This window comes from Tubulanus polymorphus, chromosome 1 (genome assembly GCF_964204645.1).
Source record: "Tubulanus polymorphus chromosome 1, tnTubPoly1.2, whole genome shotgun sequence".
Classification (NCBI taxonomy): domain Eukaryota; kingdom Metazoa; phylum Nemertea; class Palaeonemertea; order Tubulaniformes; family Tubulanidae; genus Tubulanus; species Tubulanus polymorphus.
The window spans coordinates 16,978,296-17,000,372 of record NC_134025.1 but is presented as its reverse complement, the minus strand read 5'-3'; the positions used below and the strand labels follow the sequence as shown (position 1 = coordinate 17,000,372).

Below are 22,077 nucleotides of genomic sequence, written 5' to 3'. Positions count from 1 at the left end.
CGTCCGCCATTTGCAACATTCATGACAATTTGAGCGATGAAAATTACTCGTTGTAACCGAAAATTCGCTAGACTGGTTCCCGGTATTACTAGTTGTAACCGAAAATTCGCTAGACTGGTTCCCGGCTGTATGGAAACTTCGTGACAATTACTCAAATAAAAACCAAATTTCCCCGTAATAAATGTTAATAAACCATTAAAATACCGATTATGTACTGCAAAATTACCTTTATTGACATAATATAAGGAGATTTTTATTGAGGCCGTATTTATTTGCTCATTGGCGTAACATCGGAACGATATCGGAAAAAAGCGTATTCCATTGCCTGTGCCAGTAACGCCGTATTACCGCGGGTAGCACCGGAACGGAATACGGCAAAAAACGTAACGGTTGGCAGGTGTGCCTACTAACGCCGTACGTGAGTTCCTAGTAGCCAATACCATTTTTTAAGTACGAAGTTGTTACCCGTACGTGCCAGTGACTGTACGGTGATATCCACAGGTTAACCGTACGTGAGTTCCCTAAAAAGGCCATAAGTGAGTTCCTATAATCTGTAAACGTGCATGCGTGAAAGAATTTGGGTTAGGTGAGGCTAGGCTATTTGTAAATCAAATTTCATCCACCCTGCAGTTACGTTCTGTGGCACAGTGGGTAAATCACTGGACTACAACTGGATTTTTTTTTCGTTTGGTTTGGGATCCCAATATTGCAAGTCTGAGCGTCAACATACTCACATACGGCTAACCTGTAGAAATCACCGTACAGTCACGTACAGGTAACAACAGCGTTTTAAGTACCGGGTATTAAGTGAGTACGACAAGCCTACCATGCCTATGTACTACAAACACAACTTTTTCCCTCTCGTCGGCCCTACAGTGATGTTACTATAACTGGTGCAATTATAACATGGATAGGATTTGGCCAGGACTAGCCTAAAGTCTAATTCAGTCTATGTACTAATTCACTCGATAGGCCTATTTTTATAACAGGGATCATTCATTTATTACGTACGCATAAAATTTGATTATTTCAACCCCCTCTCCCTCTGTACGCAAAATCTGCCATTTTTTCATGTACATTAAGCATTACAGTACGTTATTGCCCTGACCCTAACCCCTCCCCTAATGCGTACGTAATAAATGAATGATCCCACAAAACAGTGAAGTATTCACACGCAGAAAGGCTAATTGATTTGAGCCATGTGATTAAATTTGGCCAGGCCTTCTCTGACCTGCTGACATTAATAGTCAATGTGGTCACGGCTTGTATACCAGAAATCATTGTAGGCCTGTACATTTTGCTGTTCGTAGGTTTGGTATACCGATTTCTCCATTCTTGACTGATAAGTGTACAGTACAGCGTACGCATTATACAATTGTTCCAATGGGAATAGGGCCTATTGATTGGACTTATTATTTCCTGCTTTAGAATACTGAAATAAGCCCAACATTCATTCAAATATCCAACATCGGTGAAAGTTTGATTACTGTATACATGTACTGTAGGTTTTCATGTTGTATGAATATTTTGCAGTTCAAACGGGTATGATGCTGATTCCAATGTCGAACGCATGCAGTTAGATGGTCAAGGACAGTCAACACCAAGATATCTCTCTTCGACCGATGTTGCACCATAGAAGATCTGATTCTTTCAACTCAAGGAGAGTGATTCAACACGATCGACATAACACTGGAATAGGTTTGCAGTAACTAACGGTTCATTTCATTTAGTCCTATGTACTTTTTAGCCAAATCGGATTTGATTGTAATTGAGACTCTGGAACAAAAGACAAGTTGAAAAAACACAAGTTATGCTTGATTCTCATGTTCAAATTTAATTCAAATTCAAATTAATTTTATTACATCATATTTACAAAGCATATCATTGGTTCATACAGTAATGAAAATTAGGACAGAACGAATATTATTACAGAATTTCCAAAAAGGCAATGAATTTCTATAACTAGATGAACATTATTTTTCTAATAACTCAGATCGAGTGACTCTCCCGTTTATTAGGAAACACACGCAACTAGTGGAATAGGTTTGATTTACACACATGTTGCAGGTATCAATTGTTTATCACTATAGAATTTGTAATCCATAAAAGCCAAAATCAACATCAGCCGGAAACCCCGACCAGGTCAATTCATAATTTATTGATTGAATCTACACTACAATATAGGTATTTATTCAAATATTTCAATAAAAACATTAACTTCTTAAATCTATTCTAAATCATTATACGTTCTTATCTGTTAATTCCCTCAATCTATCGACTCAGCAGGTGCTTCAAATGAGTTCTTAATAGGACAGATCCATTTTTAAGCATGGTGATAATACAGTATCATGATGTTTGAATGCCAAAATAAGTGCCTGGTCAAATGAATTAATATTTGTTGATTGTACGTCCGCGTATGTTCGGTTTCAAAGCTGAATCATATTTGACGTTTACACAGTGGTAGCATATTAGGTTCGAATCTGTCAATGCATTTTATTCTATGTATCGATATTTCAATTTACTACAATTCCCATCATTCTGAATGGCTTTGCAGAAAACCCGTCATCGCTGCTTGACAGCTATATTTATTATTATATTCTTTTTCACACTGGATCTTACTGAAAGGATATAAACAACTGCAATTTACGTTCAATGTCGGTGAAACCATTCTGTATCACAAGTACTACGCTGCATTGACAAATACTGTATGTAATATTAATTAGAATTGCACTGTTTACTCACTGTGAGCCTCTAAACATCGAAATTTAAGTCCGATTCAAACAGTATCCATCTACGTATGTGTATTGCCTACGTGTCATTCCCACGGCGCGTCAGTACGTGCGTTTGTGTCAGTGTCCCTATAAGCAGTGATAGAGCAGTGTACTAGATCCGTAGTTTTTTAGTATTTTTTATCTCTGCTTCTATATATGTGGCGCACTGAATGAGGTCAGTCTTGAGTGAACGCAACTGAGGAATTCTTATAGCCTCGTTTGTGCCGCATATAAGCAATAGCATCCTTGCAGTGAGCTAATGAATGCAGCTATCGATACGCGTGAGCCTGGATGAATATATTCTGCTAGCATTACAATATTCCTTGACGGATTTACTTGAAACTTACGTGAGATGTATGGAACTCAGGTACCTTCAGGTGAGTCTCAGGGATCTTTGATTGGGGCCCCCGTTCATCCACCAGGGGGTGTTTTACTTTTGAAAATTCTGACATCGAAAATGTACTGAGAAAAATTGTTGTCTTTGACTTTTCAGCTTCGGGTGAGCACGAAAGTTGTTCATAACAGCTCGGAGGTTAAAAGAGTCATCGGCACGTCCTATCTGCGATTAACCGTTTGGGCTCTCCGGGCTCGAAAATGGGCCCCCAAATTTTTTAATGAGATTTTTGCTCCTAGCTCCTTAACCGTTGGTGATAGAATCATGGTTGCAATGAGTGATCAGTAGCCCTTGACAATATGCTTGTATTGATGTATGGTATAACTATGTTACTCATATGGTTCTCCAGTAGCGCCACCTATAAGACGCTGGAAAACGCATTTTCATTTATATCGACTAAGGGTATCAATGGATTTCTACAAAAATTGATACACATGTACCTGGTAACTAAATGCAACGAACCCCTCACATGATTAGTTCGTATTTTAACCACTAGGGGGCGTAAATTTGGAAAAATTGATCTCAGCATCCATTTTTCGCATGTAATGCGGTCTGTTTAATATGAAAATCACAAAACTTGGTATAATTTCAAATACATGTGTGCAATATGCCAACCTGCATGATTAGTTCATACAACTGCCACCAGGGGACTGTGAAAACTACGATTTTTGCTCCTAGCTCCTTAACTGTTGGTGATAGAATCGTGGATGCTATGTGAGGTTAGTAGTCCTTTTCAAGATACTTGTATTGATGTATGGTTTAAGTAGGTAACTTATATGGTTCTCCAGGAGCGCCACCTACATGTTGCTGGAAATGCATTTTTATTCATATCTCTAGCCGGATAAAGGGATTTCTATGAAAATTGATACACGTGTACCTGGATATGAGATACAACGAACCCTTCACGTAATAAGTTCCAATTTTCTAACCACTAGGGGGTGTAAATTTCGAAAAATTCATTCTAACATCCATTTCTTCACGTGTAATTCAGTCATTTTATGATAGACATCAACAAAAACCTGGTGTGAGTACATATACATAAGAAGTATAGTACGCAAGCTGCCAAAATTAGTTCATACAACTGCCACTAGGGAATGGTAAAAATACCGTATCTTCGTTATTCTCGATTTCATCGTTACAAAAGCAGTCGGGCCGTAAACATCGAAAATTTAGCCCCATTCAATTGGGCAACATGTTTTTCGAGTCGTCATCCCGAAATCAACCCGCAGGCCGATTGTCACTTCGATTATCAATTCAAGTATAAATGAACTAATTCATTGCAGCAGGCTTCACATTCAGCCGCGGTCTTCAAACAGTAATTTTAACAATACCCAATTTTCCTCATCAAATCATATTACCGATACACTGGAAATTTACTACTTTAGATTTTAAAAGCACTGTGGAGCCGTAAACATCGACGAATCGACGTGTGTCACTACATCGTCGTTCCGGGGATCAGCTGCGAGTTTCTCCTCATCATGAGAATCAAATCGAGTACAAATTAATTTATTACTACCAGTGATTTGGCTGTGGGTTTCAAGCAGTTAGTTTAACAATACCTATTTCTCTTTACCAAATTAACTGTGTATTTACTAAGATAAATCTTTAGTGTACCGGGGAGTCGAAGGCCTAAACTAAACACGCCGAAGAGATATAGCGGAGAAAAGCTGTTGTGTCGACGAGGTATCAAAATAAAAGAATATATTACTTTATTTGGCCGCTGGCTTCAACCTCTATATCAATACCATCAATCTCTATATTTCCTACAGTACATACCGATCATTGTCAAATGCACAAGGTATTAAGTATATAACACACTCCTATCCGGATGCTGGACTCACACTTGACATTCGAAGTAAGCGTTCGCTGTGAGGGGAAAGGAGATCGTTTGCTGTTTCGCTTGAAGTGTTTATCGAGTTTTACGCGACCTTAAGGCTTCAGGCCAACTGGTACTGACCTTTAATGTCTCAAACAAACAGTATAATTGTTGCGTTTATTAACGGGCTCATTGGAAACAAAATTCACGCCGGGTTGTTATTCAATAGACCTACGACCGATCTGTCCGGATGTTAGGCCAACGCATATACATAGGCCTACATAGGCTAGTAGCCTCTAAAGTCTATCCCAGTGGTTATGACCGCGGCATTTCACTCTCAAAGAGCCAGTATCAACAGCAATTTAATTGATACTGACCGCTTTAAGTGGTCAAACTCACCATGAGCATCGCTGACTCGCTGGACCCCAGCTGCTTGTTACTATGGTTACAGGCAAGAGTGAATAAAGAGCAAAACTTTTCCACACTTAATCCAAGAAAATGAAGTAATAAGCAATGAAAATTCAGTTTTGAAGTCTTGTTGCATTCAAGAGTGAATATTTTCGCTGGATGCTGAAGTCAGTGTTTACATTATGAAGTGTCAAAACCAATTTCCAAGTTGAAAGATTATATTTAGATGGTGTTTCAAGCAAAACAACACCACTCGACTCATGAGATGATTCCGGATTATATATGCTCACACTCTGAGGAGTTAATAGATGTACAAAATCAATCAGATTGAATTTGCCACATGACATGATTATTCCCAAAATGAAACTAAAAATCCAAGAAAGGATTTTGTAAAATTATAAAAATTGGAATTTTATATCCTTTAATGAATGGCCAGTTGATGGTATATTATTCACTCTTGAATGCAGTAGTCGCTTGACCTCAATTACTCGTAAGGCTGAGTGATAGAAACCACAGGGATCCTGATATGTTAGTGTAACAACTCTTTGATGCACCGCGGTCATAACTTCTGGGATAGACTTTACTAGGCTAATGCTTAGTTCACTGTCAAGGAGGAATCAGATTTATTAAAATGCATGTTCATTAGTGATTAACTGGTTGTGACTTGCAACGATCAATCACAATTATCAATTTTATTGCCAAAAATGAAGATTTTTGCCAAAAATGAAGATTTTTTTGAAAATTTCGTCCGAGCAAACAGCTTTATAAGCCAGACTTTTCATTTGAGTTTTTTCATCATAAATGAAACTAGTATTTCATTAATTCCTAATGACTTAAGCCGGGTGTATGTCGGCCTTGCGACAGCTTGTGACTCACTGAGACGCCATTCACTGCGACCGCCAACGACGATTGTGTCGCAACGACTCATCAACCTACACTCCCTTGCGACGGGTTGTGACTGTCAGCAACGCCAGACACAAGGAGTCGCACGTGTTCTACTTTCTGCGACGCTACACGACTGTCACAACCGACCTACGCCCTCATGCGACTGGTAGAAACTAGTCGCACAGTCGCTGACAATCGTATCGCAACCGACTTGCACCGAAACTAGTGATGCAACGCGAGGATCGCATCGCGTCACAAGGCCGACCTTCTTTCGGCTTTAAGTTACTGCGCAGCCCCAGAATATCTTTTTTTCGTTCAAAAGACCTTTCGCTTGAAAATTCTTTCGTCGGAACAAAATTTATTTCGTTCGAGCCAATAATATTATGTTCGATTGAACCAATTTGAAAAAATCGTTAGAACAAAGTTGACGAAACTTTTTTTTGTCCAAACGAAAGGTTTTTCTTTCGAACAATCGTTCGATCGAACAGTATCATTTTAATCTGAACAGAATTTTCTTGTCAGAACATTACGTCTTTCGTTCGAACAAGTATATTGTAAAAAGTTTTTTCTCCGAACCAAAAGTATTAAGTATTTCGTTCAATCGAACAGAATTGTTTTCATTCAAACATTCGTTCGAAAAAAATTGTTTTTGCTTAACCAAATTTTTTTGCCGGGCAAAAAGTTTTTCATTTCATCAATAACATAGCTTTTTTTCGAACACATTTTTTGTCAGAATGAAGAACAGTTTTGGTTCAAACAAAAAGCGTATTGTTCGATCAAACAGAATTGTTTTCATTCGAACAAGATTTTCTTGTCGGAACATTAAGTTTTTAGGTCACACAGCGTGTTAAGGTCGTTTTGGAAATTTACTCGGTCTGGTATATTTTGGATTACTGTGTATGTCATTTGTCAGGACATTAAACAGAAGACGACTTAGGACACTACCTTGCGTGACTCCACTAGTTGGACCGACTTATTCCAAGATGAGGTGTACCGTTGATTTCGGCAGGGAAGTGTGATGAGATGGAATACGGACGCTATTGTGCAGCTCTTGTCGAATGTGCGTTGTAATTGCCCTAAAGCCGATAACGGTTCGTCGGCGAGCGCTTTGTTACGTAACGCGCCGATAAGCGATAACCAGCGAGATCGGGAATCTCCGTAATAATTCAGTTGTTTCCGAATATCGGTTTTTCATCCCATAATAAACTTATATAAAAATTCCTCTGTAAACTGGTTAAACTCAACACCTGATTTCCCCTCATCAATTTTAGTCAATCAACTTGTATTCACAATTGTCTTAAATTTAAGTGCCCCCTAGTTTGTCTCTTAACTGCTTCTCTTTAATCTGTTTTAGCGTGTAACTGTTTCTACGTTAATTTTCCTTTAGTGAGTATCATCTCTGATTACTTGAATTAGTCTCTTTGTCTCTGGATTGTATATATCTCTCATAATTTCTGTAGTATTCATTATTTCTGAAGATGACTATTAGGACATAGACGAAACGTTGAATAAACTACTAACATTTTTGGACTTTTTCGTTATCATTGTGGGATTATCTCTACATCGCTTCAGACGGATATAGTGTTTTATCAATCGTGATATCGGTTCTTTCCGCTGTATTAAAATGGCAACGGTTGTCGACGAAATTATAAATGATGACGATTTTGACGATCTATTCTTTGATAGTGACGAATTGGTTCAGATCGATACGGAAATATTACGGGAATCCTCTGGATCAGGATCAACAAATTCGGCCGATTCTAGTGAGTGTTATTCCTTTTGAATCAATGAAATATCGGAATAGTTTCCACCTAATTGCAGGCACTTTATTCTTTCCTTTTCTTTTTCATATAGGTACTTCTCAGGCTCAGCTGACCAGAGACTGCGATCTGAACACGAGAAAACACATACAGGTATTTTTTACATTTATTTTTATAATCAATACAATCCTTTTAGGTTATAAAATAATAAACGAATACAGAAAATAATATATAAACATAATATAAAAAATCCAGATAAGTACATGTTAAAATAATAATCATTATTATTATTTTCGCAGGAACGCTATATATTTGGAAAAGGCTATGACTGAAGTGATTAACCATCGAGTATTTAAATTCAGTTCAAATGGAATGGCAGCAGTTCATTATGGAAAATCGATCGATAAAATTTTGACTACAAATACGTCGCCGTCCAGACTTGGAATTAACCAGTGGTTTACATGTCCATTGTTTTAATTTGATAGTCACAGGGACAGTTTTTTTAACGTTTTTGTTCTTACGCCATTTTTGTAATTTGACACGACACATATTACAGATATATATCGGGTACTGTTCATTATCATCATCAAAATCAATGTTGAACAACTCCTTCACATGGCTTTTGAAATTATTTTTATCGATAGGACGACGATCCGGAGGTTTCGCATTTTTCCACACAATCGACAAAGATCCATGACTAAAAACAAGAAAAGGTTAATTAAATGAGATTGCTGATGCTATTTAGGCAACTTGGTTTATATGGGAGACAATAATTTGTAGGCCTAATGTAAGCGTTATTAAGTAACATTATTATGTAGTAAATACACATTTTAAAGATCATACTTCGTGTATATGTTTGTGTCGTAACATAGCAACATGACGTCAGAAACGAAAGCTGCGCGAGTCTGGGCCGAAATATTTGACATCTTCAAGGCCCAAATAACGCTAAACCCGGAATCGGAACGAACTGGCAAAAACATATGTTTAACACATAAAAACAGACTTTAATCACAATATAAATACTTAATGTTCCGATACCGGGTTTCGGAGATATAGAAGAATAAAAATACATACCTTTTTGGACAAATTTTACGAGAAATTGTTGAATTTCAACCGATTTTCTAAAGAAAAATATGTGTATACACAGCCACTTCCACGTTGTTCAATGAACTGCAGTGCGCATGCGTAGTATCGATCGCAGAACATTTATCGGGCTAAAACTATTGCGGGTTGTTCTGCGACCGAATCAAAGTTGATGTTGACTGGCGTTCAGCTGGTAACACACACTCGATAAGCGTAGCTTACTGCTGTTGCGGTAACCTTTGATGTACGGGCTGAATTGAATAGCCTACATCCGGCAATTAAAAGCGTCCGTATTCCATCTCATCACACTTCCCTGATTTCGGCTACTAGTTTTCGTTCAGAGATAACTTCTGAGCCATTTGAGCGACCTATCATTGATACTGTTTCCTAATAGCCTGTTTAGTAATGGCTGATGTTGTGCCTTATCAAATGCTTTGTCGAAATCCACCGTTGAACAGGATTCTAAGACTGTGCAGAAAACCTGTTATCTTTGCAGCTATATTTTCTTTAGTTTTCAGATTCGGGTGAGCACGAGTTGTTCAAAACAGCCCACAGGTTAAACAACAAACAAAATTCTTAATATGGACATTCCTAAATTTACATGAGTGTATGTTTAATCAGCATCAAAATTAAACATTGGTACTCTAAATTATAGATTATAAGCAGAACAAATGAAAAATAGTGAAAACTATAGGATTGAATTCAAATGATGGGAGAAGACTGGCATTTTTCAGATAATTAGATTGAAAATAAGGACGGAAAATATCAAGAAAAAATGTCTTTTTTTAAAATTATGAATGGAAACGCATAGGCCTAATTATCTTTGGCATGGAGTTTTTGGCAGAATTTCTGAGAATCTGTGCTCCAAGCAATCAAAAAAGCCTAAGATGTCCCCCTTGATTGAATTCTGAAGTTTTCATTAAAATCTGTCTATTGATATGATCTGCATCACACACAACTGCATGACGATTCATCATGATGGTAGCGGTTTTCCCGAGTGACTCAAATAGACACTCTCCACGTCCATGATGTGACGATTTCTATACACTGTGGTGTACAAGGTTTGTTAGACAATTTATTTTCGTAAATTGAACAATTTCCAAGTTCCCAATTCTACTGCCCTTCTATAATATTCACTGCTTTTCAAGGCCAGCGGCTAAGAACCCTGGCAGTTGAATCATTTGCAGTTTCCAGGAAAACTTTAACCAGGAAGAAAGACACTCTAAATATTTGGATGGATATATGAAAGCTGTGGGTACTGGAGTGTGTAATGGGTAGTGTAGTGTGATCTGTGTGCATTTGTGGCCAGCACACAGATCACATTGTTCAATGGGGTTTGGTCCAGGACTTGCGAGATTTTCAACAAGACGGAAGTAACGTGTAATAAATGATGACTTGAATTGCATGACTACCTACCACCCCTCATTATTGTTGGAAAACTAAACGTTCGGCACTGACACAAAATTAGTAATAACATTTTAGAAATGGCCAGAATTTTGACTTGGGTTCTATCTCATTTTTATTTTACAATTGCGATTGGTATAATTTTTTTTTAAACGGCCGTTAAGGCTTCATGTTTCGTCTGCAATTCACTGCAAATAGTTACGCAACTACGCACATTTCAGTGTTTTTGGCAGCTGTACACTCAATCGGCACCGTTCGTGACTAGCTTCACTGCGGAATTATCATTGATTAACATCGCCATACCACATCATCAACTTATATTGTGCCTTAAAACCCTAACAGCTGAAATAATTGAAATGCACACACGATTTCTATCATTGAAAATTGAGAGTGGCCATGTTTGTGTTTGCTGCTTCGCGTAAATCCCGCACGGTGGCGCAATCGCGCGGAGTGGGGCCGATACGTCTAGGCCACAAGCGAGGCAGGCTTTTCATATACATACACAAATCAATACATCACATAGCAGTGAGTCTGTAACGAGCACATGTGTGAATCATCATGAATATATATGTAAACGGGCATGTGTTCTTCCGAAACAAAATGTAGTTCCTACGACAAATAAAAACTAAACTGATGAATAAGCAACGGATTCCGATGAAATTCAATAGGGTTAAAACTTTTATTACTGCATTGAATGTTTTAAAAGTTCCGAAGAGAAACTAAGCCTCGTTTGAAAGTCATTTTGTACCAAAGGAAGAAAGCTTCATATGCAATAACAAAATGGACTCCGCTAAAGCGAAAGTCCATAAAAAGTTGTTGGCACGCTCATTCTACGATAAACCGTATGGGCTCTAGGAGCTCGAATATGGGAACCCAATTTTTCACATGAGATCTTCGCTCCTAACGCCTTAAGCTTAAAAAATAGAATGGTGGTTGCAATTCGTGGTCAGTAGCCCATTACGAGATGCTTGTATTGAAGTAGGGTATAACTTGGTAACTCAAATGGTTCTCCTGAAGGACCACCTATAAAACGCTGGAAAATGCATTTCATTTATATTGACTAAGCATATCAATGAATTTCTATGAAAATTAATACTCATGTACCTGGTTATGAAATATAACAAGCCCCTTACATAATTAGTGCCTATTCTAACCACTAGGGAGTGTAAATTTTGACTAGAAACAATCTTTCTATGTGGTCGGGCCACTACCACGTGAGAATGAAGCTAGTGCGCCGATAGAATCTCATAGTTGCCGCGACCATCCGTAGTTAATCTGATGCGAAATCGTCTCATCAACATACCTTAACATCATTTTGCAGTGCAATTATGACGTAGGGTCAACAAGACGATACCCGCACAGAGGCAGGACCGTAGTGATCTAACCGCATCAAATCATGCGTTCGATTCCAAGTATATACTATGCAATGTTGGTCCACCAGTACGGTGTTTTTTAATGCAAATTAGTATTGTTTAAAATTCCTCTGCATATCGATACAAATGTTTTTTTCGTCAAGATGACCCCGGGTGTATGCATAATTAATTTTAGTTCAAATATTTTCAAACAAAAATCTTTTTCTATCAATAGATTATCCTTTATCTAAAGATAAACGGCTTTGTTGATTTAGGTGAGGTACACGTGTTACTAAAACGAGGGCGCTATCATCACAGCCCCTCAGTAATTATTGGTAAATATTGCAAACTACGCTGCGCATCAACATGGAATTTTCAGCACAGTACAAGATGCTTAATATTTCTCATCTTTCTCTGAATTTCAGTTAGAGTAAATCGGATGACAACAATTAATTTCATTTAGTTCTTAACTTTTGAAGTGTGGATCGGAAAACTGTATTAGTCACGTGATACATGATGAACCATTCATTCTTTCTTTTAACAAACTCAGGAAAGCGCAACAAATTTCAGACTGACTAAGCAAGTAACAAAGCTATCTTATGTCAAATTACAGAGAAAAGTGGGAAAATGAAGTGCAAGTCAACCACTAAAACATCGCGGTCAGCGTTGCTACGCAAACCGACCACAAAAACTAACTTTAACATCTGTTTTTCGTGTGTAATTCAGTTATTTCATTATAGAAATCACAAAATATATATATAAGTATAAGTACATAAGTATGGCAACCAACATAATTAGTTCATACAACTGCCAGTAGGGAACGGTCAAGCGCATATCTTTATTATCTTCAAAGCTATATCTTCTAAACTTGGTACATTAGTTCTTTGTACATAGCAGCCCATGGGGCTGAACATATCCATGATATGAGTTGACCCCTAGGTGGCGCACCTTTGAAATAGTGATACAATAAGAACTGATTTTGGTGAAATCTTTGCACACTTCCAAGTATGATCCAGCAAGACAGAAAACTGATATAGTTGCAATGCAGCTATATTTCTATTTGGTTTTTGAGTTTATATGCAATGTAATGTAGAAATCACCACATATCAGATGCAGTGTTTACGAAACCAACTACTGCCATCTACAAGGGATATGAAATTTCTGCAGTATTTACTTACAAGGCCATACTCACGACCATATTCATCAATCTGTTGCCTGATCTGTTGAATTTCGGAACGATATTCATTTTTATCCCGTTGAGCACGTTCCAACTTGGATTGACAAATGACATGGTTTTCATTCAGTTCTTTGACCTGCAACATCAAACATAATGGAAATACTTCTACCACATAATTTCCACTTAACTAGTATTAACAATACCCAAGATGTACAAAAGTCCCTTTTAATATTTCCAAAACATGTTGCATCAACTCTCTCAACGAGCCCACATTTTAATCAAATAATTGCCCATGGGGCACAAGGTTTACCTCAGCCTGATGAAATGGAGAGATGAGATGATAAAACAAGTTCAAAATATATAAGAAAACGAAATAGGGTTGCAATATGTAATGTACGAGTAGGTTCGGTGCCCGAAAGAGGAAGAGTTCCTATGCAAAGACACAAATTGAGAGTGACAACAAATATGACAGTGCAGTTCAGATGATGAGACTTAGTCAGAAAATAGGTTTAGTGCCAGCAATGATTTTTTTGATGATGAAAATGAAATCAGTGACAATTTTAGACCCTGTTCATCCGGTTGTCATGGCAACGGACACCAATAACAATGATGAAGAACAGAACTTTCCATCCTCAAGGTCATATATATCTAAATTATTTGTCTTATTTGTAAACCCAAAGGTTATCAAGACCATGGTATATAATATATCAGTGTCAAATACATAGGTAACAATTTTCTGAGGCCTGAAATTATACCCCAATGAAACCCCTTACATCCGCCCTTCCAACATATTGGTGGAAAAGTGGGTAAATGAGTGGAAAGATAAATTTTTCTGTTGTGCAATTGCTTTGAAACTTTTACTGCATAAAGTAAGGATATATGGCATAAAATTTCAGTTGAAATTGAATAGATCAGTGCATTTTGCTGGGAGACAGAGCAGTTCATCTGAAACTTTTTCGTGAATCTTTTTCATGGCAGCCATCTTGGAGTATGTGACCTTGACCTTAAGTTCACTTATATCCAAATTATTTATATCTACTATGTTGGCCCAAAAGTTATCGACAACATGCTATATAATTTTTCTGTGTCAGATACCTTGGTAACTACTCTTTAAAGCCTCCAATATACCCAGCTATAAACCCCTAAATTCTCTCCGGAACAGCAGCGGAGACACTATGTGGTATTGAAAGGGTTAAGTGTTTAATGTTTTACATCTGCCGGCAAATGTTCTGTGACAATGTTGATTGGGAGGACCAGAGACTAAGGTCTTAATGTACGATTTTCATTGTGCTGAAAATGAATTTCATTTTCTTGCCTAACGATTTAGCCATGTTATTTGTATTGTTAAACCTCATTTATGCGATTCTGTTAAAGACGAAACTAGTTTATTCTGATGTTTTCCACCATATCCCAGCCAAGTTATTTATATCAGTCACGATTTGGACACAAAAACCCATTTAATAGAACAATTTCAGTACCTTGGCCTATAACTGCAAGGGTAATCTCGACTGACTGTGGTTTTTCATGCATGAACTGTTAGGCCCTATTGCTGAATAATGAAAACAATAAAGGACCAATGGCCCAGTAGCTCACCAACATGATACTCTGCGAAGAAAAGGAACAAAGTGAAATATGCTTATAAGAGTAGGCTATGTGACTGCTGACGTGGTCCAAATAAGATATTGGTCAGGTTGAAGATATCTCATCGAGATCTTAAGTTCAACTGCAGCCGGGCATTCAATTAACACATGTCTATTCGTGGCCGCTCGACCACATACCTTACAGGTTGGGTCATTTGAAACATGTCATGTTACGAGTTTGTCCGCTGTGACTAAAGAATCATGCAGGAATCGCCATTGCATGTCTCCAAATTTTTTTGTCGATAATCGGGTGATAGGTACCTCCCCAAATTTGGGCCCAGTTGACATCATTTTCATTGAGGAAATCTTCGATTCTCCTTTGTCCTATTGGGGCAATGTGGCCAAATTACTTATGTATAATTAAGCTATATATCTGCCCCATTGTTAAATGAATGAAAAGTCTTTGTTTATTTTGGAATTTTACTGTAAAAGCCGATTTTTTTTTGTGTCAGCAAAGGCTTCATCACCAAGGATTACGCACCATTCTCTGGAAATCGCTGCATATATCCGTTAATGTTTTTCAGCATTTTCGAGGATTGGGGTAAAATTTTCAAATTCCAAGTAATTCCTGTATTCATCGAATAAATATTTTACATTTTTCAGTCCAATTTGCCGTTAAAAGTTATTGAAGGGTTATTGAATAATACATTGTTTTTTATGTCATGCTTTGATAATTGTGCTTCGTTGAGTGTTATCACATATTTCCATGCAGATAGTAGGTTTTTATAATACAAGTTATTACAGTAGACTCCGCATACCTCGGAGCCATACACCTCGGAATATTGCTTAGCTCAGAACAAATCTAAAATATTTCTCTTAATGCAATTATTTCTCAAATGAAAATCTCCGAGTAGCTCGGAGTTGTATACGTCGGAATATCGCATACCTCAGAATGATTTTTTCATAAATTGAGTCCTAAAATCGTGTACCTCGGAAATTCTGAACATCGTCCCGACAATATTTTTTCAAAAAAGCATCCCTAGCCTATTGCATAACAACTTGAAACAGATTAATCAATACTTGTTCTTGGACGCGACGTGAATCAACATCTGTACTATGTTACCACATGTATTGCGATAGATATGCTGATGATCGTAAGAATTGGAAGCGTGCCAGTCGCGCTAGTTCTCGGCTGTCTTTAATACGAATAGTCAATTGATTGGATGTAGGCGGAGCTATAGACTTGTCACTGCACATCAAACCCACGTGTTTTTAAATTCTCTCAACTGGGAAGGAGGCTTTACTTGGTGTACTACAGTACAATGTTTTTATATAAAAGATAAATATATATAATTTATATAAAGTCAAATCTCCCGGGGGATATGAGGTTTTGATTGAAATAACAACAAGAGCCCCAAGGGGCACAATGGCCAGCCTGTCAGATTTGCTTTTTATAAATGATGTAATCTGTGGGTTATATTTATCAATATACACTCCCTGCTCAATATCATTTACATAGTAAAATCGTGTGTTAACACAGACAGCAGGAACGAATGTAATATAGAAATACTAAGTTATTGTATTGTTCAACGCCCCCTGGTGGCCATAAAAAACCAATGAGCTTGAAACTCACCTCGATCATAGAACATGTCATGAGCTACAACTTTCCAATTGATTATAGTAGAAAAATATGCTTAAGTATCAATTATGATGTGGAAAAACTTTTTTTCCACCTACGAATGAGTACTGATGACCCCAAGATGGCTGCCAAGTGCGTCATAATTGCCTGGTCAAAAATACCCTCTCGGATATAAAAGATCCCTTTCCAAAGAATACCCATTACAAATTGCAAATGAAACATGGCGCACCATTAGAAAGCTACAGTACTCAGAATTCAGGCCAAAATTGACATTTTTGGGAACAAAAAAGGTCACAGTACGGCCATCTTGAGTCCGATCGACTCAATTTTTCTCATGCCGATGGGCCCTCGGGGGATACAAATATATACGAATGATCAAGGTTATTGATAAAAGTGTCTTCAAAATTTCCCTCGAAAACTTCAAAAATGTGTAAAAAGTGCAGATTTTGGCGAACAACAATGGCTGCCAGTCGGCCATCTTGAATCTGACAGGGCCAGTTTTTGGCATGAAGATGTGTCTAGGGTAGATACACGTATAAAACAAATATCAAGACATTACCTTGAAGCGTCTTCAAAACTTTGGAACTAACACGAACTATCTAGATGGTTATCTCTCAACCTCAATAGCTTCAAGACCCATCTCAAAACAACTTTGTTCCATGCAGCATACCATTAACTCTCGGAAAGCGAATTGTATTTAACATTTTTTGGCAGAATAAAATTTGATTGAATTTGCAATTCGGGCACATGGCTAATTAGCATATCAAGGTCATACACCCGATTTGGTAAAACCTTTTTTTCGCGAACCTTGCGCAATTGTCAAGGATGAATTTTCTGTAGAGCAAATAAAAATTCCTCCCAAACACCAAATCAACTAAAGATTTCATAGAAATCGATCTTGAAATACAATTTTAAATCTTAAAATAAAACCCGGAAGTAAAACAGTAGACGATACCGCGGATTCACGTGAACACCTGATTTCTGTAAACGAAATGTTGGTTGTGACAAAATTGTTCGGTTTTAGGTGGTAATAAGTACGGAAACGTAACGACCATGGTCGACTTATTCGATGAAATCAGGCCTATGTGATATCCAAATTTTGACTTTTTTATTCTCCAGACCTCCCTGATATAGAAATAAAAAATTTTGGTGGTACGAAAGTGCAATCACAGCGCCGACGGGGACAGAGCCGTGTCAGAGATCGGCGGAGTGAAAATTGAGGTGGACGAACACGAAGAAGTAGGCTATTGCGCTACTTGAATCACGAAAACTCCTGGCGCGGCCCTGACGCTTTTCGTTGATTAAGTAATACAAATATCATGCAATGGGTTTTCACAATCTACCGCTGGTATTTACCGGATTTCAAAATCACTCCAAAATTCAAAGAAACCTCGAAATATCGAACCGGAACACTTCCGGTAGATATCCGCGGCTGCCCAACCGGGAAACTTATTTGTTTCAATAGATATTGATAGGATCCATCATCTTCACCCGTCAAGGGATTCGAACCCACTAAGCTAAAGCCATGCCAGAATCGGGTCGGGCCAATCACAGCGCTTGTAACAAACCACATTAGGCTTCTGTGGAATTTCCCAGTAAATGGGCCAATCAGTGAACACGTAGCGAACGCGGAAGTATTGTCGCGTGTTGATACATGACGTCATGCGCAAAAGCACCAGTAATGAAATCGCGATAATTCACGTGAACAGCTGCTGATATTTTCAGATAAACCAATCACAGGGAAGACACAACTTCCTGATTGGCTGATAAAAATTGAAATTTTCCCGATTTAACTTTCGTGAAAAATGCAGAAAACATTTTTATGAGACCCTATTTCAAAATTCTGCTCGCTACGATTCCGAGAATGGATTACGCTTAAATACGTGATTTGTTCGAATATGCCCTCACTTGGCAAGCAAAAGAGCCTTTTGTGTGGAAACCATGTCATTTAAATTCGCTCCATTTGTATAGTAATAGGCTCAGCCTACGGCTGGCCTAATAAAAACCTGTCAGATATGGTACATATACAATGTTTATTCAACATAGATTTGTATAAGAAGGATAATTTGAGCCCACGTGTCAGCAACAATTTTTTTTATGACAAAATTTGCGGACCTTATATACCTCGGAAATCGTATACCTCAGAAAAAATTTTCCAGTCCCAAGAATTCCGAGGTAAGCGGAGTCTACTGTAGTTACTTTATCAACGAAATTTACGTTGATCAATAAATCAATGACCAGTCAGGTCCTAGTATTTTCTCAAGATAGAAGTTGAGCAAAGGTCGCCATTTCGTTTCTTTCCTTATTTCAGATAGAATTGTTCGCACTCTCTGGACTATTATCCTGCAGTTTATATTGTGTACACATAGACCTGTGACGTTTTGCACATCGATTTACGGTTGTCGTTTGTAAAATGACGGTGAATTGTTAACATTGTTTAGATTTCATAATGGTAACGTTTTATAAGGCGTCAAACAATGCCAGAAGGAAATATGAGGAAAATTGGGCGAAGAATTTATTAACATTGGACCTGATATTCTGAATTACACTTTTTTTGTGAATGCACAGTTTACAAATACATAACATCTTCCTATGATAATGAAAATTTAAAAAAACTAGGGGCCCAGGGACACCATGCCCACTTGGGAAGTGGTTTCAAATGCTCAACAATCTAACAATTTCAACATTCAACGCCCCCTGGTGACCATTTACAAAAACCAATGACCTTGAAACTCACCGCAATCATAGAACATGTCATGAACTACAACTTTGCAATTGATCATGGTAACAAAATATGCCTAGGTACCAATATAATAAGGAAATACTAAGTTATTCTACTATTCAACGCCCCCTGGTGACCATATAGAAAAACTTATGTCCTTAAAACTCGCAACAATCATAGATGATGTCATGAGCTACACAACTTTCCAATTGATTGTGGTTACAAAATATGCATAGGTACGAATATAATAAAGAAATGCTAAGATATTGTATTATTCAACGCCCCCTGGTGGCCATATAGGAAATCCAATTACCTCGAAACTCACCACAATCATAGAACACGTTATGAGCTACAACTTTCTAATTGATTGTGGTAGCAAAATATGCTTAGGTATCAATATAATGTGGAAAAACTTTTTCCCACTTACGAATGAGTACTGGTGACACCAAGATTGCCGCCAATTGCGTCATAATTGGCTGATGAAAAATACATGTCTCAGGTATAAAACATCCCTTTCCAAAGAATACCCATCACAAATTGTAATGAGAAATGGCAAACCAATAGGAAGCTACAGGACTCAGAATTCGGGCCAAAATTAACATTTTTGGGCACTAAAAAGGTCATAGGACGGCCATCTTGAGTCCGACCGACCCAATTTTTGTTATGTTGATGGGCCCTGGGGGGATTCACATATATCTGAAAGATCAAGGTAATTGATCAAAGCGTCTTCAAAATTTCCCTCAAAAAGTTCAATGTGTAAAAAGTGCTGATTTTGGCGAACAACAATGGCTGCCAGTCGGCCATCTTGATTCTGACAGGGCCAGTTTTTGGGCTGAAGGTGTGTCTAGGGTATATACATGTGTAACACAAATATCAAGACATTACCTTGAAGCGTCTTCAAAACTTCCCAAAATAACTGGATTCCGTCTACGGACGGACAACAGACGAAAAGTGAACGCAATAGCCCGCTGGGACTAAAGTCCCAAGTGGGCTAAAAATGAATGACAAATTTATAAAACAAGAAACGAAATTCTTTATATGGACTTTCCTAAATTTTCATGTCAAACGCGCACGCGTTACAGCATCACCTTTAGTAGTGTACTGTACGAGCTTGTGTGTGTCGTGTAGCACTCCGCGCGCACGTGGAGGCCTCGTCTAAGTGAATGTTCGCTTACACTTCAATGTCAATCAAAATAATCACCTGGTATTAAAATGAAACAATACCTATGGCGGATGTGTGAAATAATTACATCCTCACCAGCAATGAGCATTTGAAATTCGCACGTATACGGCACCTAGTCCAATGAAACATTCACCATTCTATGGCTTTCCCATAATTAGTTTAGTATCGCCGGAATTCCCCGTATATCCCAAAAATAGCCAATCCCAGCCGCTCGTAGAGACGACGCCCCCCAATCGAGGTCATTACAATTTTATACGCGAGAGCTAAGAATTTTCACACCAAAAAGAGTTTTTCGTAGAATTTTAACTCAGTTGACCATGTCATCGACGGAGGTTCGCCATGTCTTCAATCGCATCGATTATACATCCTTTAACCAGAGAACCAATGAAACAAATGCTCACATAAAAAAACCTACCGCGATTTTACATGAATTGGCTCAATGCCAACCTCATACTGCTGACAAAGGTAAACCAAAAATGATGTACAGGAACACGCCCAGCCATTAATTTAGGGGATATTTTAAAGTGAGGAACTACTGTAAATTTCACATTTTTTCTGGCCTAATGCTGCCACCGAAAAGAATCTTTCAAAAAGAAATAAATGAATGTGAATCAAATAGTTGGCTTCATTTGACATCGAATAAAGATGGATTTATTTCAATATTTTTTACTGAGGAGAAGGATAATCATGGCCTTAGTACAGTGACCCAGTGATATACTGCGCCCATATCAGTGGTTAAGGATTTTGGCGGTATTCGAGAGTAGGGTGGTATATCTGGTTATTAGAGTTTTAATTGAAAATGTGTGGAGAGCTGAATGAGTTGCACCCCACCTTGAAATCAAAACCCCACTTTTTCTTCGGGCTTTGCAACTCGCATTAGAAAAACCTCACTAATTTTATCCAAGATTTGCACCTCACAATTATATAATGTACGCCTTGCACCCCAGAGAGGAAACGGTGCACCCCATAAGTAGGTCACCCCACAATTACCTCCTCGGAGGTCCGTCCGTCCGTAGATGGAATCCAGTTATTTTGGGAAGTTTTGAAGACGCTTCTAGGTAATGTCTTGATATTTGGTTCATACATGTATCTACCCTAGACACATCTTCAGCCCAAAAACTGGCCCTGTCAGAATCAAGATGGCCGACTGGCAGCCATTGTTGTTCGTCAAAATCAGCACTTTTTACACTTTTTGAGGGAAATTTTGAAGATGCTTAAATCAAATACCTTGATGTTTCGTATATATATGTTTCCCCCAAGGGCCCATCACCATAAGAAAAATTGGGTCGATCGGACTCAAGATGAGTCCTGTAGCTTCCTACTGGTTTGCCATTTCTCATTGCAATTTGTGAAGGGTATTCTTTGGAAAGGGATGTTTAATACCTGAGCCAGGTATTTTTGATCGGCCAATTTTGACGCAATAAATCATTTTACAGTTGCTAGCCGCCATTTTGTTAGGGTACTTTTGTCCCGTATTGTTGGGTCATTTTTTTCTCTTTTTTAAAAACTATCCGTGATGTGTGTTGTATCATATTTCATCTGTCCATGGATGGATTTTGACAGTTTCAGCAACATTCAAACCGCGTGAATCTCTAGTTTTCAGCCATGTAAAAATCATTTCTCAAATTTGCAACAATGTGACATGAGAGCGATATAAAAATCGGTGGTCAGTTTTTGCCGTGCGCATAGAAATCAAGGGTACTGAACTTTGAAGTTCGTTATTTTCAGAAATAATTTTCTAAAAAATCCTAACATTTCAAGCACTGTGCGCATAAACGCCCCCTTTCAGGTGAACTTTAAAATTTTAAGATATCTTGCCTAGTTTTTTTCCAATGGCACTTTAACTGCAGCGCGTGTATTGTGATTCCGAGATTCGGCGCTGTTTTCTTTGCGTGTATTTCAA

The 22,077-nt window shown here is 38.0% G+C and overlaps 1 protein-coding gene across 11 annotated transcripts in view; it reads right to left on the bottom strand.

Moving 5' to 3' along the window:
- LOC141915273 (serologically defined colon cancer antigen 8 homolog) overlaps positions 1-22,077 on the bottom strand; it is a 214,106-nt gene that overhangs the window by 76,869 nt on the left and 115,160 nt on the right. For all 11 annotated transcript variants that reach the window (XM_074806744.1, XM_074806743.1, XM_074806741.1 and 8 more), the window contains one exon: positions 13,052-13,186. In XM_074806744.1, the coding sequence (XP_074662845.1) occupies positions 13,052-13,186 (135 nt within the window). The remainder of the gene's footprint in view (positions 1-13,051; positions 13,187-22,077) is intronic.